Source organism: Excalfactoria chinensis, chromosome 15, assembly GCF_039878825.1.
Source record: "Excalfactoria chinensis isolate bCotChi1 chromosome 15, bCotChi1.hap2, whole genome shotgun sequence".
Classification (NCBI taxonomy): Eukaryota; Metazoa; Chordata; class Aves; order Galliformes; family Phasianidae; genus Excalfactoria; species Excalfactoria chinensis.
In genome coordinates, this window is record NC_092839.1 from 8,913,726 (window position 1) to 8,928,826 (window position 15,101).

The 15,101-nt window shown below is 56.6% G+C and overlaps 1 protein-coding gene across 4 annotated transcripts; it reads left to right on the plus strand.

Moving 5' to 3' along the window:
* Window positions 1–462: 462 nt before the first annotated feature.
* SAMD10 (sterile alpha motif domain containing 10) lies at window positions 463–9,660 on the plus strand. Of its 4 annotated transcripts, none has more exons than XM_072350185.1 (5): window positions 463–577; window positions 4,818–5,008; window positions 6,771–6,939; window positions 8,237–8,377; window positions 8,644–9,660. In XM_072350185.1, the coding sequence occupies exons 1-5, from the start codon at window positions 547–549 to the stop codon at window positions 8,664–8,666; spliced, it is 555 nt and encodes a 184-aa protein (XP_072206286.1). In that variant the 5' UTR covers window positions 463–546; the 3' UTR covers window positions 8,667–9,660. The 4 variants fall into 4 exon arrangements, with proteins under 4 accessions (XP_072206286.1, XP_072206284.1, XP_072206287.1 ...); XM_072350183.1 differs by having other exon boundaries at window positions 8,687–9,656; XM_072350186.1 differs by lacking the exon at window positions 463–577 and adding an exon at window positions 2,834–3,177 and having other exon boundaries at window positions 8,687–9,655.
* Window positions 9,661–15,101: the final 5,441 nt, after the last annotated feature.

The following is a 15,101-nucleotide window of genomic DNA, read 5'->3' on the forward strand; positions in this document are numbered from 1 at the left end:
GCATCAGTAGAGAGCAGGCATCATTGGGAATTGGGTATCACTGGGGGTTGAGCATCACTGGAGGTTGGGCATCATTGGGAATCAGGTGTCACCAGGAACTGGGCTCACCGTGGCTTGGGTCATCACTGAGTGCACGGCAACAGGAAGTGAGCATCAGCAGGCAGCACTGGGGATCGGGCATCACCTGGAATTGGGCTCACCAAGAACTGAGCAGCACCGGCTATTGGGTGGGACTAGGGATTGGGCATCACTGAGTGGATAGCACCAGGGACCGAGCATCACCGGAGACAGAGCATCACCGGGCAGGTATCACCGGGGATCGGGCAGCACCAGGATCGGGCAGCACCAGGATCGGGCAGCACCGTGCTGGCGGCGGGGCGGCGCGGAGCGGAGCGGCGGGCGGAGCGCCCGGGGGTGGCGGAGAGCGGCACCGCCCCCGACGCGGGCACCGGGGCGGGGCGGGTCCGGAGCTCCCGGTGCCGGCGGCGGCGCTGGGGGGCGCGGGGGCTCCGTCCCCGCCGGAGCGCGGCCCCTTCCGAGCGGAGGATGAGCTGCGGCGAAGCCAAGGACATGGAAGGTAGCGGCGGTGGGGAGGGGGGAGGGGGCTCAGGTGCACTGCGGGGTTCGTGTCCTCCTACCCGAAATGCGGAGGTTGTATATCCGTCCTGGGGGCTGCCTCCATCACCCTCCCGTCCCCAGATCCTCCTTTCATCCCGGTGTACATCTCGCATCCTTGGTGGAACGTCCCCTCTGTCCCTGGGCTCCATTCCCTCCATTCATGGGGTTTGCCCCCTCCATCCCTGAGGCTCTGCCGCTCCATCCTGGGCTCCATCTCCCATCCCGGTGTCCTCTCCACCCCATGAATCTGCCCTCTATCCCCAAGATTTGTCCTCCATCCCCACATGCTGCCTCCTCCATCCTGGGGGTCTGCTCCGCCATTCCCCTATGTTGCCCCCTCCATCCTGGGAAGGTGGGTATCTGTCTGTCAATCCCAGTTTGGGGGATACCAATGAAATGGGATATTGGGCTGGAAAGAGGGGGTGCGAGGGCAGGAGCAGTGTGCTGAGCAGGGTGGGACACCTGGGAAGAGCTCGGGGACATGGAATGGACTCTCTGCATGTAGTGTCTCTGTGCTGGTGGGCACCTACCAGGAGACCCTGTCCTGCCCACATCCCTGTCCCAAGGTGATCATGGACCCCTTGGCAATGTCCATGGCCTCAGCAGCACAGACACTGACAACGACACATGCAGCTGTGAGAAGGACATTGCCTTTTGTTCCCTTCCTCCTCCCTTCCCACTTGGCTCCGTCCCCAGCCATGTGAGGGGCTCAGGCTTTCACCTTCACAAGCAGGGAATTATGAGGAAAATGATGGGATGGTGTTAATGGCAGCAAAGGACTGAGCCAGGTGTGCCCCAGGGGTGACCTGAAGAGTGTGAGGTCCATAGGGTCATTGCTCTGCTTTGGATTTGGTCCTGACCTGCTCAGGACCAGCTGGAATCTGGGAATTTGGGAATGTCTCAGGGCAGGAGCTGGTTTGTAGGAACATTGCACAAGTCCAGCTTCCAGCACCATGTGCTATGGGGATCCCAGAGAGCATCGCTGTGCCCCCTGGCTCCAGGGCTCCATGCCATCCGCAGCTCTGCCCTGCATGGTGGTGAAGGGACAGAGGGGACTGGGGCAATGACAACACCAGGCAGGTTTGTGGCTCACATTGACACCACTGAAAGTGAAACAAATCCCTCAAGGAGCTGCCTTGGGAGTCGAGCTGTGCTCAGTTCCCCTACCCCAGTGGTTCCTGGAGAGCTCAGCTCTCAGCCCTGTCCTCTCCTTGAGGAGCAGCAGCAGCAGCAGCAGGCTGAGCACTCTGGTGAATCCCTGCCACAAATCCCCCTCTGACTGTAGGAAAATCTCTCGCACCATTTGGTGCTCAACGGCTCTTCCCCTTGGAGACACCAAACACACCGATGTGGGCTTTGTTCCCTGCAAAGCAAACATCTCCCAGCGACTGCTGCTGCAGTGTCACCCCTGGGAGCCCCATGGCAAATGTGTCCCTGCAGCAGGGCAGGAATGGCAGACATTGATGGCATCGGGAGCACATGGCAAGCTGCTCCTCCTACCTCTGTGCCATGCTCCTTGCACCATTAACACATGAACTAGAGCTACTTGCAACTGCATTCCCTGGGGAAGCACAACACGTGTGTGCAGGCGCAAAGTGCATTTGCAGGAGGTACCGATCCCGCTGCCCAAGGATGCACAGGCATTCAGACATCCCATCCTCATCTTTCTGTCTCATCGCCACATTCCTAAGAGGTTCTTGTCCATCTCACCCTCCAGTGGTGCTGCTGCTGCACTGAGCTCCTGCAGCACTTTGCAGCCAGCCCTAAAAGTGTCCAGAGGGGGAAAAATATGGAGATACCACGTGCGGGGTGAGGGGAAGGCAGCAGCATGGACTCTGCCTCCATGCCTGCCCTGTGCTACTGCAGGGGTGCCTAAAATGCATGAATGCCACCGAGGGAAAAGGAGCCAGCAGCAATTCCCAAGGCTGCAGGCACCCCTTCTATGGAGCAAGGCCCGTGGGCTGGGGGGAATTCAGAAAACCCCCTGTGCCCAATGGGAGCAAAGGAACTGCACATCCTGAGCAGGGTCCTAAGGCCGTGCTTGGCTTTGCCATGGCTTTTCCTGCACATGGGGTGCTTCCATGCCCAACTGCTGCTCACTCGGTGCCAGCTGGCCGAGCCCCCCCCCCGACCCCGCCGCCGGATTAGCCGGGGGCACTCAGGGAGAGCACAGACCATCTCTCCAAATCCAAAGGCGCGGGTGGGATTAAGGCCCTCGGGCTGCCGCCTCGCCCGGCTGCGGCTCCGTGGGATGCTGGGCAGGGGGCCGGCAGGTTTGTGCCCCCCCCCCCCGTGTGAGGGCGGCGGGGGCTGCTCAGCCCGGAGCTCCCGGATGCGGGGCGAGCGTGCGGCCGCCGTTTATTGGCAGAAGGACGGAGGCAATCAGCGGAGGCAGTCAGGTGTGGAAGAGGCATGAGGGGAGGAAGGGATGGAGCGGCGCTGGTGACAGCCGGTGCCGAGCGCTCGCTCACATCCCTCCTCCCGTCGGGATGCAGCAGGGCCGCCCGTCCCTCTGCTGCGTCGCCAGCGTCCGCGGCTCGCAGGGCGCACCTGAGCCAGGTGAGGGGGCCCGGGGTTGGGGCGCCGGTACGGCATCCAGAAGGGATGGGGAGGCTCGTTTTGTTTGGGAGAGAGGGATGCACTGCTGGAACGGGGTTGAGAAGGGAAGATCTTCCTCTGTTCTCCCCCTGCTCGAAGAGGGTCCGTGGCTCTGGCACTCCATCCACGCAGGCGACAGCTCTGCCCTGCACCATGGTGAAACCACACGGAAAGGATGGAGGAGAGCGGGGTTCTGGCTCAGCACTCCTTCACTGCCTATGGTGGGAACTTGAGGTCCCTGGGGCTGGGATGTGGGAGCAGAGGGCCGCAAGGTTTCCCCAGCACAGATCAGAACCACGACTCTCCCTGCTCATTGCTGTTATGGGCTCATTTCCCCCATAGCATCCCCCCTCTCTTCCATCTGCTCTCACTGTCTCTCCTGCTTTGCCTTGAGCCGTGCTGCAAGAGGAGCAGAGATACTCACATTCTGCTCCTTCATGAGCCACAATGATGGCACTGAGTGCTCTGTGGTCACCTCTGGCTAAAGGTCCGTATGGTAGCAGAGCCCTTCCATGGGGACAGCCCTGGCACAGCTCCATCCCTGGGCACAGAGCTTCTCTATGCATCTCCAATCCATTTGTTTCCTGCAAATCCCCTGCTCCCCGGGCAAGACCTTGTTTTCCAAATGAGCCTGAGCGAGAGCAAAGTTTTAGGGCCAAACTGCTGTTTCCCAAAGATGGGTTTTGAAACTGGAAGGCCAGGAGGAGGCACAGTGTGGCACATGCCATCCACACTGCTGGGACACGGAGCTGCTGCTCTCCCAGCACAGGTGCTCACAGTTTTGTTCAGCTCATACCCAACCATCCCCTTTTCTGGCCTCACGAGAGAAGGCTTGGGAGGCTGATCTGAAGCTGGAGCAGCACTCATGGAGCCAACTCTGACATTCCGCTTTTCACTTCCCATTTCCTACAGGATCCAACACATCCAGCCTTCAGACACATTTATTTCTGTCCTGGCTATAAATTGCACGGGCAGCACTTACATCCCACCTTCCCCTTGCATAAAGGTGTGTGGGAGAGGTGAAACCTCCTCCCCCCTGCACCCTCTGGGACTGAGCAGCAGCAGATCCCCTCCAGCCCTCCCAGACCTGGGTTATTCTCAGCTGCTGGTGCTTTCCTGCTCAGCTTTAAGGAGTGTTCGGGGGCAGATGAGATGGGGATGCTGCTGCAGATCAGTGCTCATCTACTGCACTCTTCTACATGCACACCCCCAGCAGCATCTAACACCCTTTGGAGTTCATTGCAATGCAATAAAGCAAAATACGATGAGCTGAGCTTACAGAAAGGGACAAGGGACTGAATCTGGCCATGGTCGTTGCAAAGGTGAGCACATCAGGGTGCCCCACACACCCCCAGCTCCAGGCCAACCTGCACCCACTGATGTACCCCAGGTCTTCTCCAGCCCTTTGGGAACAACTTTAGTGCAGCTGGTCCCTGAAATCCATCCGACTGGATCAGAAAAGGATTTTCTGATGGGCTGCTCCCCAGCAAGGGGCTGATGGAGAGGGAGGGTGATATGGATGGGCAGCATGGGGCTAAAGGGGGCGTTCTGGGGTGTCCTGGGTGCAGGGCAAACACTTCTCACCCCCTTTCCCTCTGCAGCTGCTGCCGCTGCCGCTCACTTCAGCTTCTGCCGCAGCCTCCTGGAGCACACAGTGTCAGCTGAGAACCTCAGCTACCGCCTGCAGCGCAGCCCTGGCACCAGCCTCACCTGGCACGATGGGCGCAGCCAGCGTGGTGAGGGCAGCCGTGCCATCAAGCTCCTGCGGCAGCCGGGCACAGAAGGCTCACAGGTACTGCTCAGCTCCAGGGTCTGGATTTTCTGTCTTGGGTTTTGTGGTTCTTGGGTTGTGCAGGGTGAGTTTTGCATTGTAACTCCTCCCCGCTCAGAGCTGGAAGTTGGCACTGGTTTTGGAAGAGATGAGCCAGAACCGAATTCCTTGTAATGCCTTAAAAGAACAGAGGACTTTGTTATGTCTCTTAGGAGGGAAACGGTCAGAACTTGGCTACAACTGGGAACTTCATGACACTCGTGTGCAGCTATGAAGCAGTGAGGCCAAAGTTCCCAGCCACCCCTCTGGTGCTGTGCTCTGTGCTGCCATGGGGAGGAATGGGACAGATCTTTGGTGCTTTGTAAACCCGAGCATCAAAATTGTTGCAGCTTTTGGTGCTCTGTTAAGCCAGGATGCTGAGGGAGCAGCAGAACCTGGCTCCTGTGTTCATGGTGCCTGGAGGCTTGGGGCATTGCTGGGGCCCTTCTGTGGGAGAAGCATCCCCTGTGCCTCTTGTCCCCACCACCTCCATGTCCCCTTCATTCCCAATGGGGACACAGCACAGAGCAGGCTGCTCCCTAGGCAACAACTGTGCCTCTCAGTGCCTCCCAGTGGGGTCTGGGTGTGAGAAAGCTTCTAATTGTGCCACAAACAAGGGAAAACACCCCGGGGAGTGGAGGTGACTCCAATTGCTTGCTTCACGTCCCTGCACTGCTGTGTGGGCTCCCCCCATCCAACCCCCACTGCTGGGCATTGCTGCTGCCTGCTTGCCTCCGTTCACGGCTGAGAGTTCATCAGAGAGACAGCATTGCTCAGCAGCCCGGAAAAGCAGCCCAGCATCCATTACAGGCATCCCCACGTCCTGCTGCTCCCACTGAGTGCCTGCACCCAGGGCATAGGGCTGCACTGTACCTGCAGCACGGGAACCTGGAGCACGGATATGGCCCCCATTTGTGAAAAGGAGCTCAAACAGCAAGTGGATTCGAGCATGCTTCTAGCTGGGGAAATTGCAGGTTGTCAGTCACCTCTTCCCCAGTGCCCCCAGGGTTAGTTGAGTAATAGCTGCTGGGAGCTCACCGTCATCTCTGGTATGAGGAGAGCACTTAGCAGCAGCAGGCTCAGCCCCTGCACTGCTCACTGCTGCGTGGCAGTGAAGCCAGAGCCAGAACCCAGGAGCAGAAGCAGGGCCCGGGGGTGCAGCATGAGCAGCAGGATGCAGTGGGGCAGCAGGATTCAGCAGCAGCAGGATGCATCAAGGATAACAGGATGCAGCATGGCAGTGGGATGCAGCACAGGCACTGAGATGCAGCATGGCAGTGGGATGCAGCATTTCTCTTAGCCCTGCAGCACCCCTGACCCTTGCACCCTCTACTTCCTCCCATTTGACATCACTCAGGGATGTGCCATTCATTTTAGTAATCACGGGATGTCTGGACACCCTGTTGCACTAATTATCTCTACTCCTCTATTAGGCATGCTTAATTAGCCAATGTTCACACACAGAGGTTGGAGCTGGCACACTGCAGTCCGAGTGCTGCCGACCTTTCTGATGCCAGCAGATTCCTACCTCATCCGCTTACTGTCCAAGACAAGGGAGAGGAGTTTGCCAGGAGCCAGCCTGGAAATCCAACCCCCTGCCATTGCAGCACAGAAGGAGCTGCCTGGCTCTGTACACATCTGTTCCTCTGAAGGAATCATCCCTGGGCAGATGGGGCAGGTCCCATAGCAGGGGGTTGCTCCCTATAGTGCTGAGCCCCACTGACACTTCCCGTCTCCCTTGTAGGGCCGTGGCTGCGATCACTATGGTATCTACCACACCAGCCCAACGCTGGGCAGCCTTACCAAGCCAGTGGTGCTGTGGAGCCAGCAGGATGTGTGCAAATGGCTGAAGAAGCACTGCCCGCACAACTATCTCATCTACGTGGAGGCTTTCTCCCACCACGCCATCACAGGTACTGCTGCTACCCCCAGTGCTGTGTGCTCATGGCATAGAGTACCTCTCAGTCCCATCACCAGAAGCCCATGGCTGAGCAGAGCTCAGAGCTGGCCGGCACCCATGGAGTGTAAAGTGTAGTGCACAGAGCTGCTCAATGCAGATGCTGCAAGCGTCATCCTCCCTGACCCTCGGTGCTCCCTTTTTGTTGGGACCAGGGATGGGCACATTGGAGTGGGGCAGGTCTATGCACAGCCCTGTGCCCGTGAGGAATGCAAAGCCCTAATGCAAGAGCTCAGCGAGCCCTCCCGTGGGAAATAAAGGAAGCATTAGCTGGGGAACAAAGACAAAAGCTGGTTGTGAATGCCTTGTTTAATAGCCCCTGGACTGAAGGAGAGTGGCTGGATGGTGGCAGCGGCACTAATGGGTTTTGATGGGTGCCCTGTTTCCCCCATCCATCAGCCCACGTGGGGTCAGGAGAATGCGTTCTGATGCGGGAGGTGGAGTGGAGAATGGAGAAAAAGAAAGCTCCTGCCTGCAGGGACAAGGGACGTGATTGCTGGGGCCAGCACTGCTCCTGATGCTGGCACCTCGAACTGCCATACCATGACCTCCAAATACAGGAGGCCAGGGGCAGGCTTCTGTTCTGTTCTGTTCTGTTCTCTCCTTCTCCTTCCCCTTCCCTTTCCCCTTCCCCTTCCTTTCTCCTTTTCTCTGTTCTATTCTATTTTCTTGTTCTATCCTACCCTGTGCCATCCCATCCTATCCTGTTCTGTTCTGTTCTGTTCTATTCTATTCTATTCTATTCTATTCTATTCTATTCTATTCTATTCTATTCTATTCTATTCTATTCCATTCCATCCCATTCAATTCCATTCCATTCCATTCCATTCCATTCCATTCCATTCCATTCCATTCCATTCCATTCTATTCTGCTCTACCCTGTTCTGTTCTGTTCTACTCTATTTATCCCATCCCATCCCATCCCATCCCATCCCATCCCATCCCATCCCATCCCATCCCATCCCATCCTACCCTATCCTACCCTATCCTATCCTATCCTATCCTATCCTATCCTATCCTATCCTATCCTATCCTATCCTATCCTATCCTATCCTATCCTATCCTATCCTATCCTATCCTATCCTATCCTATCCTACCTTAGGATTTGGTCCCTTTTCTCTTCCAAGTTCCCATTACATGGACACAGCTCCCCAGCTGATTTGCACATTGACACTGTCCCCAAGCACACACTCCTGATGTCCCCATGGTGCCCACGGCCACTGAGCAGCTGCTGAGCTGTGCTGTGCTTACAGGTCGGGCGCTGCTGCGGCTCAATGGGGAGAAGCTGCAGCGTATGGGCATCGCCCACGAGGCGCAGCGGCAGGAGGTGCTGCAGCAGGTCCTGCAGCTCCAGGTGCGCGAGGAGGTCCGGAACCTGCAGCTGCTCAGCCAAGGTAGGATTGATACAGGGAGGGGAACCACGGGGAAATTGCAGCTGTGGGAACAAGGAGAGAAGTAGGTGTGTGAGATGGAGGCACCTGCCCTGCTCCCCATGCATGATGTATATGGGCTGTGCTGCTCAGCAATAGGTTGTGGGGCACAGGAATGGGTTGCGGTATGCAGCACAAAGTCCATTGGTGGCAAGGTGCACTGGAGGGCTGGGATTCTCCCAGGTGGGCTCCCACCCTGTTCATTCCTTCCTCTCCCCTCCTTGTTCCAGCATCTTTCGGAAATGTCTCCTAGCTGATCCGTCTGTTTGGCAGATTGTACCAACACTGTGAACCGAGCAGCTCTGGGATGGACTGTGCACCGCAGATACGAGACCTGAGCAGCATGCTTGGAATACGAAGAGACAGCTCCCAAGGCAATCCGGGGCTTTTCTCTTTCTTCTCTCTCTTTCTTTTTTATGACTACATTTCTGTGCAGAGATGGGATGCTTTCTTCAGCAGACGTGGCTCCCAGATGGAGGAAAATTAGCAAAGCAACCAGTGGGACAGGTGAACTTTGGCCCATCTGAGCCTGATGGGAGAGACTGCAAATAGAACCAGTGACGGGCAGGGCTGAGCACTGTGGGCAACTCCAGCACGGCCATTGGGGGGATAAACAGGAGCTGCACGTGCAATGCTGATGCCTTTGCACATGAGTGGTGCCTGGCACTCGGAGTGGCTGGGAGAGCTGTGGGCTCTGCTGGTGTCAATGCCTTGGGGCTTCTCCCTTCATACTGGCTGTCTTCCAGTGTCCTAGCAGATAACGTTATCGACAGCAAATAAGATGACCCAACCAGACAAAGAAATTAAAAGCAGGGCAGTCACCAGCACCTGGCTCCACTTTGTGAATTAAAAAGGGAGCTGAGTCAGCAGCAGTGGAAGCCCAAGGTTCAGCAAGTTGCAGGGGATGCTGCACAGGAGATACTCCACGTCCTTTCTCTGTCCTCATCCACATGCCTGGTTCCCTGTTCTCTGGGCTCTATTTATTCTCTCCTAATGCTGCCCAGGCTTCGTCTGGGCTCCTTGTAGAGCTCAACCCCTCCAGGGCTTGTGCAAACTCCTGACCCTTCCGGAGGCTGTAACAGTGCCATCTGTACCAGCACCGTCCCCAAATCCCAGCTGATGGTTGAGAGGAGGTGACAGTGCCAACGGTGCCAGGGACACCCCAGAGCCCTGACAGAGGGGGCACCCAGGTGGCACCACACACCACCTCCTGCTCTGCAAATAAAGTCGGACTGTTGTTTCCATTTGCTGCTCTCCTGCTCGTCCCACAGTTCTACTCATTCTCTGCTTCCCAGCTGGGGAAAACAAAGTGAAAGATTTCAGCCACTGAGTCAGGGAGAGGGAATATCCCAATGCTGTCCCTGTAGGAGCACTATGGTGTGCGAATGGGAATGTCCCATCCCCAAACATGGGGTTGCTCAGGGCCTCATTTGCAGGGACCCCACAGCCCTGGGGATTTGCTGCTCGCTGCTTCTTTCCCTCCTCCACATCCACAGAAATCTGAATTTCCTCCTTCTCTGCTGATATTGACCTTTTTAGAGATGCAGTGAAATTGGCTCCTTCTCACCTCGCTAGAACTTCACAAGCAACAAAGCTGAGTGGATTTATTGGATTTTAGGAAAAAGAGAGAAAACAAGCAGGAAGAAAACCATCGCTCCTGCAGCAGTGGGGCACTGCTGGCACTGCCAGCTCATGTGCTGGAGCAAAATGAAGTGTGTGGTGCCCGATCCTGGCCAATGCAGGGCGCAGATTTTCTCCTTGCTGTGCTGTCATGCAGAGCAGAGCCCCCATGCAACATGTGGCCCCATTGCTTCCTCTGTGAAACCTCTGCACCAGATCAGGGCCCACTATGCTGCCACTCCGGCCCTCACACTGGGCACTGGGAGAGAGTGGCAGCAGGTTGGTGGCACTGGGAGAGGGTGGCAGTGGGGTGGTTGCACTGGAGTGGGTGGCAGTGGGTGGCTGTCCCCATAGGAGCAGGTGCTGTGCCCAGCTCCAGCTCCGTGTGCCACATCCACCCGTGTCAGGCTATGCTCCAGTTCCCCTTCTGCAGCCAGAAATTTGCTGAGCTGATAGACCCCAAAAGCAAACCCCCATCAGGCTGCACACCCCATTCTGCCGCTGCTCTGCTATTTCTGCATCTGGTGCAGCTGATGAGAGCCGAGCATCCTCCAAGGCTGCGCCGGAGCACGGGTCCGCCTCTGGGCAATCATCTGGCGCCCTCTAATGCCCCGTGCGTCCTAGGTCCCAGCGTCCCATACCCGAAGGGGACCGAACCCGGATCCTGCTGGGATGCAGCCGGAGCTATTTCCTTGCTCTCAGCTATTTTCTTTGCAATAAGCAGGACAAAGAGCTATTGGGATGAAAAATAACGGCTAGCTTCTTCTTGCTTTAAGAAGGAAAAACGCAGCAATCCCTTCCCAGTGGTGGAGGCTGCTTGCAGATTGCAGCAAGGCTTCGCAAGCAAAAAAAAAGCCACTGACACAGTTGCACGTAGCAAATGCATGCCTAATTTGTCCAAGTAATTACTGTGCCTGGCTTGATGATACAGATATCTTCGGAACTGAAATGCTGCTGATTGCCTCTCTGATTCAGGAAGCGATCTCCCAGCATTCACATTCATGCTTGGCTACAGACGCAGCCGCAGATATCCTCACTGCATGCAGCTATGGGACACAGTTTGCTGATGGATGTCAGTGTCTGCTCAAGGGCCAAACTGAGGCCAGCTGGGATTTGCTGTCCTTCCCTGGTTGGTTATGTGCCCCAGCTCATCAGGAGCCTGTCCTCCCATCAGGTATCTGCTGGACTATCAGTCACAACAGATCCCCATACCTGAGCCCTGGTTCCCATTCCAGGGTCCTGGTCCCCATCCCAAAGCCCTGGTCACCATCCCATATCCCTGGTCCCCATCCTATAACTTTGACTGCCATCCCAAAGCCCTGCTCACCATCCCAAAGCCCCACTTCCCATCCCGTACATCTGGTCCCCATCCCATTCCCCTGGTTGCCATCCCAAAGCTCTGCTCCCCATCCTGAAGCCCTTGTTCCCATCCCAGAGCCCTGGTCCCCAATCTACACTTCCAGTCCCCACCCTGGAACTCTGGTCCTTGTCCCTGTCACTGCACACCCAGGACTAATCAATCTCAGATCATTGCTAATGAACTTGGGAACAGTGTTGGGATGGATCGGGTGCCACTCAGGGTGAGATGGATAATATAATTAAGATTTCCTCAAAGGTCCTGTCTTTCTTACCTCGTTAATTAAGCTGATGCAAGGCCCTCCATGCAGAATGCATAATGAGAGGCTCCACAGAAAAAGCTGTCTGTAACCAGGAGGTGATGTTGGCAGAAAGGCAGCACTGGGGACGTTTTGGCAGCCCCTGGGGCTTTGCTTCCCCTGGAGCAGCATTCTCCATCCTCTGCACTGTGAAAGCATACAGAGCAAACAGGGCAGAGGACACGGGCAGGGGTGAACTTGGGGCTGCAGGAGGAGGTTGGTAATGTTCAGCTTCCAAGAGATGTAGGAAAGCAAGGAGCAGGACTGGGAAATGCTGTCCCCAAAGCCCAGGCACATTTTGGGTACTGACTTTCCTGATGGTGAATTATGACGATGAATTAATGGCCTCTTAATAAGGGTGACAGTTCCCTTAATTAGAATGTATCAGAGCGGGAAGAATTGCTTCATTTCATCTATTTTTCCCCGTGTAACCTCCTTCACTTTCAGGTTCTCATTTCCAACTCCTGAAGGACTGCAATGAGTGATGCCCCCCTCCCAAAGCCCAAACTCCTCCAAGCAGCACCAGGCCCTGAGCACAACAGTTTGGGGGGGGAAACTTGGTTTTGACACATCTCCAGGCTGGTTTAGTATGGGCTGTTTGTAGGGGATCTCAACTCAAACAAACCCCAAACTGCCAACCTGCAATGAACCACTTCATTTCCCACCAGGTAATGGCTTCCTGGGGATCATGGGACATCCCACACTGGAAGGGGCTAATTGGGATCACTGAGACCAGCTTGAGGACATCTTTACACATTACTGCTCTGCCCCCAAACCCACTATCCTCATCACACCCCCCTGCCCTGGGGCAGCCCCAGCACTGACCCCCCCAGCTTGGGACAAGCTCCCCACAGGGCCAATGATGCCCTATAAATAACTAACAGCAAAGCAGCCGCAGGGTTTCTGCATTCCCCTCTTTGCACTGCAGCCACTTTGCTTCCATTCCCTATCTAAAATTAAATCTGCTTGGATTTTTTGCTCACTCTTTTCCCCCTCCTTTTTAGCTTCTATTTGCTGAATTCATTCAAGTACAGTGGTGGGGGGAGAAGAGAGAGAGAGAGAGAGAAAAAAAAAGGCTATGAGCATCATTCATGGCTGGAGCACACTCCAGTTTCCAATCAGAGGCCCATGATGCAGGGCTAGCAGGAGGCTGGGCACACTCCAGTGCCTCCCAGTGTCACTCCTGGGCATCCCAATGCCCTGCTGTTGGTGATGCTGCTGCACGTCCCAGCTCCAGGCTGTGGCTCCCCATGCCGGCAGCTCACAGTATGAATTTTGGAGGTGCATCAAAAGCAGCAGCAGGGAAAATCTCACATCCACGTCATCCCACAGGTTGGATGGTAGGAAGGACGATGCTGCAGCCTGCTGGGTGTTGGGGGTTTTGAAGTTATTCAGTAGTGAGTGTTTGACAGCCAGCACTGTTCTGGGACAGAGGGACATTACTGGATTGAAGAATCAAGAGTGCCCAGTCCCAAACTGCCTCAGCATCCCTCTGCCCCTGGGGAGGACAGACTTGTATTCAAAAATCACCAAGTCAAAAAGAATTTCCTGCCCTTCAAAGGGAATGTTTTTTTTTCCCCTGTATTTTGCATTTTTAGATGCTGACCGGGTATAGTTCAGGTCAGACTGACCCCTGGCCAGCAGTGCCAAGCTCCAAGGTGGGACTGTGAGGGTTTCACATGGGGGACACCCAGCCTGAACACCCCATACATTGGGAAGTGTATGCAGATGGCAGCAGCTCACTGCACTGCTACAGCACCTCCAGGGCAGCTGAGCCCTACAGCTCTGCCCTGACATGGATGTGGCCTCCTGGTAGCATAGGGTGAGACATGCTGCAGCTGTAGGCTCCGCATCCCTCCTCCATGAGCCACCCCTTTGGCAATGCTATGATGCAGGAGGATCGTGATGGCTTCCCATGAGCACAAAATGGATGGCAGTGCCGTGGCTGCACAAGTGCTCTGTGCCATGGCCACCCCCCACCCTCCTCCTCCTCGCTTTGCCCTTCCCAGCCAGGCTCTCACAACTCTGCGCCTGGAAAACAAGAACAAAAAAGCGCTTCTCAGCATCTGTTTCACATTTGCTGTTCTTTTCAAGTTCATTCCTCAGCCCCCTCCCCTTCTCTGAGCACGGCCTGAAAATAGGAGCTGTAGCTGTCGTTGTATGGTATGATTTAGGATTTCTGTACCTCGCTTGGCCACTGGCCACTCTCCAAACCCATCCATGGCTGCACGGCCACTCGCTGTCACCATGCACCATGTGCTGCAAAACTCTGCTTGGCCAGTGCAGAAAGCCAAGAGTGGGGCTGTGGGGATGGTGACAGAGAGCCCCTCCTGAGTCCTTAACATCCCTCAGCTTTGGGGCTGCAGCTCTGCCACTCTCAGCTGTGCCATGTTTAATGGCACTTGGAGGGACACAGGTGCAGTTTGCAGCCTTGCACTGAGCTGTGGATGTGCATCAGTCCCATTGCAGCTCCACGGCTCTCCCCGCTGCAGGGAACGGAGCTCCCTCAGCTATGCCCCATTCATACAAAGGAGGTGGGTTGTGCCTCCCCCTCCCACCCTGCTGAGCACCCTCTGCTCCACTGATAATCATACCCAGCAATTACATCGCGCCTTACACGCTCTCTGCAGACGTTAATTAAGCTCCTTCCCCTCCATAGAGACAAAGAGGGGAACGGCAGGGGAGCTCCCAGCTGGTGTTGCATTGCTCCGGTGATGCGACGTAGCCGGACCCTGCAGGGCGGGCAGCACCAAGAGCCCGGCCACAGACACATGTCAGCGTCCACCCATGCGGTGACAGCTCGCTGGGTGTGAGCCGTGATGGCAGCGCCGCTGGCTCCTGGGAAATGCCATTCTTTCCGAGCAGAACGGCATTTCACAGCCGTCAAAGCCGCAGATTGCTCACCCACGTGGCCGTGGGGATGGAGGGAAACGGAGCGGGGATATAACGTAGAGCCCGGCCATGTGCCTTCGGTGTGCGCTCGGAGTTGTCGCGGTGACGTGTGACGCCGAGCAGGGCCAGTAGCCTGGGAGCGATGGACACCGGGCTGCACTCCCACCTGCCGCCTGATTTCCCGTTACTGCTGCGCAGCCACCGCTACCGGGACGGCAGCAGGGTTACGGCGAGCCCCGGGTCACGGCGCTCCTAGGATGGCTCTGCCTTGACACACCTGTCCCGGTGACAGCGGGCGCTGGGGACACGGAGCTGCCGGCGGGACAGCCCCGGCCTTACAGCCTCGGGCACGTCAGCGCTCCGTCCCCGCTTTCTGACCGCACCATCCCCACCACTCGCTTCGGCCGCGACCACCGCCGCGCCGCCCCCTCGCGTCCGCCGTCCCCGTCGCGGCACGGGCACCCCGCCGTCCTTCCGCGGCCGGGGGGTGGGGGGAACGCGGAGGGCACCTGCCCGGCTCC

What these genes read in the sequence shown, in the direction of transcription:
- SAMD10 (XM_072350186.1), top strand. Translation starts at nt 3,108, where the DNA reads ATGCAGCAGGGCCGCCCGTCCCTCTGCTGCGTCGCCAGCGTCCGCGGC. An exon ending in CTCCCACCACGCCATCACAG is followed by an intron (nt 6,940 to 8,236) that starts GTACTGCTGCTA and finishes CTGTGCTTACAG; the next exon opens with GTCGGGCGCTGCTGCGGCTC. An exon ending in CCTGCAGCTGCTCAGCCAAG is followed by an intron (nt 8,378 to 8,686) that starts GTAGGATTGATA and finishes TCTGTTTGGCAG; the next exon opens with ATTGTACCAACACTGTGAAC.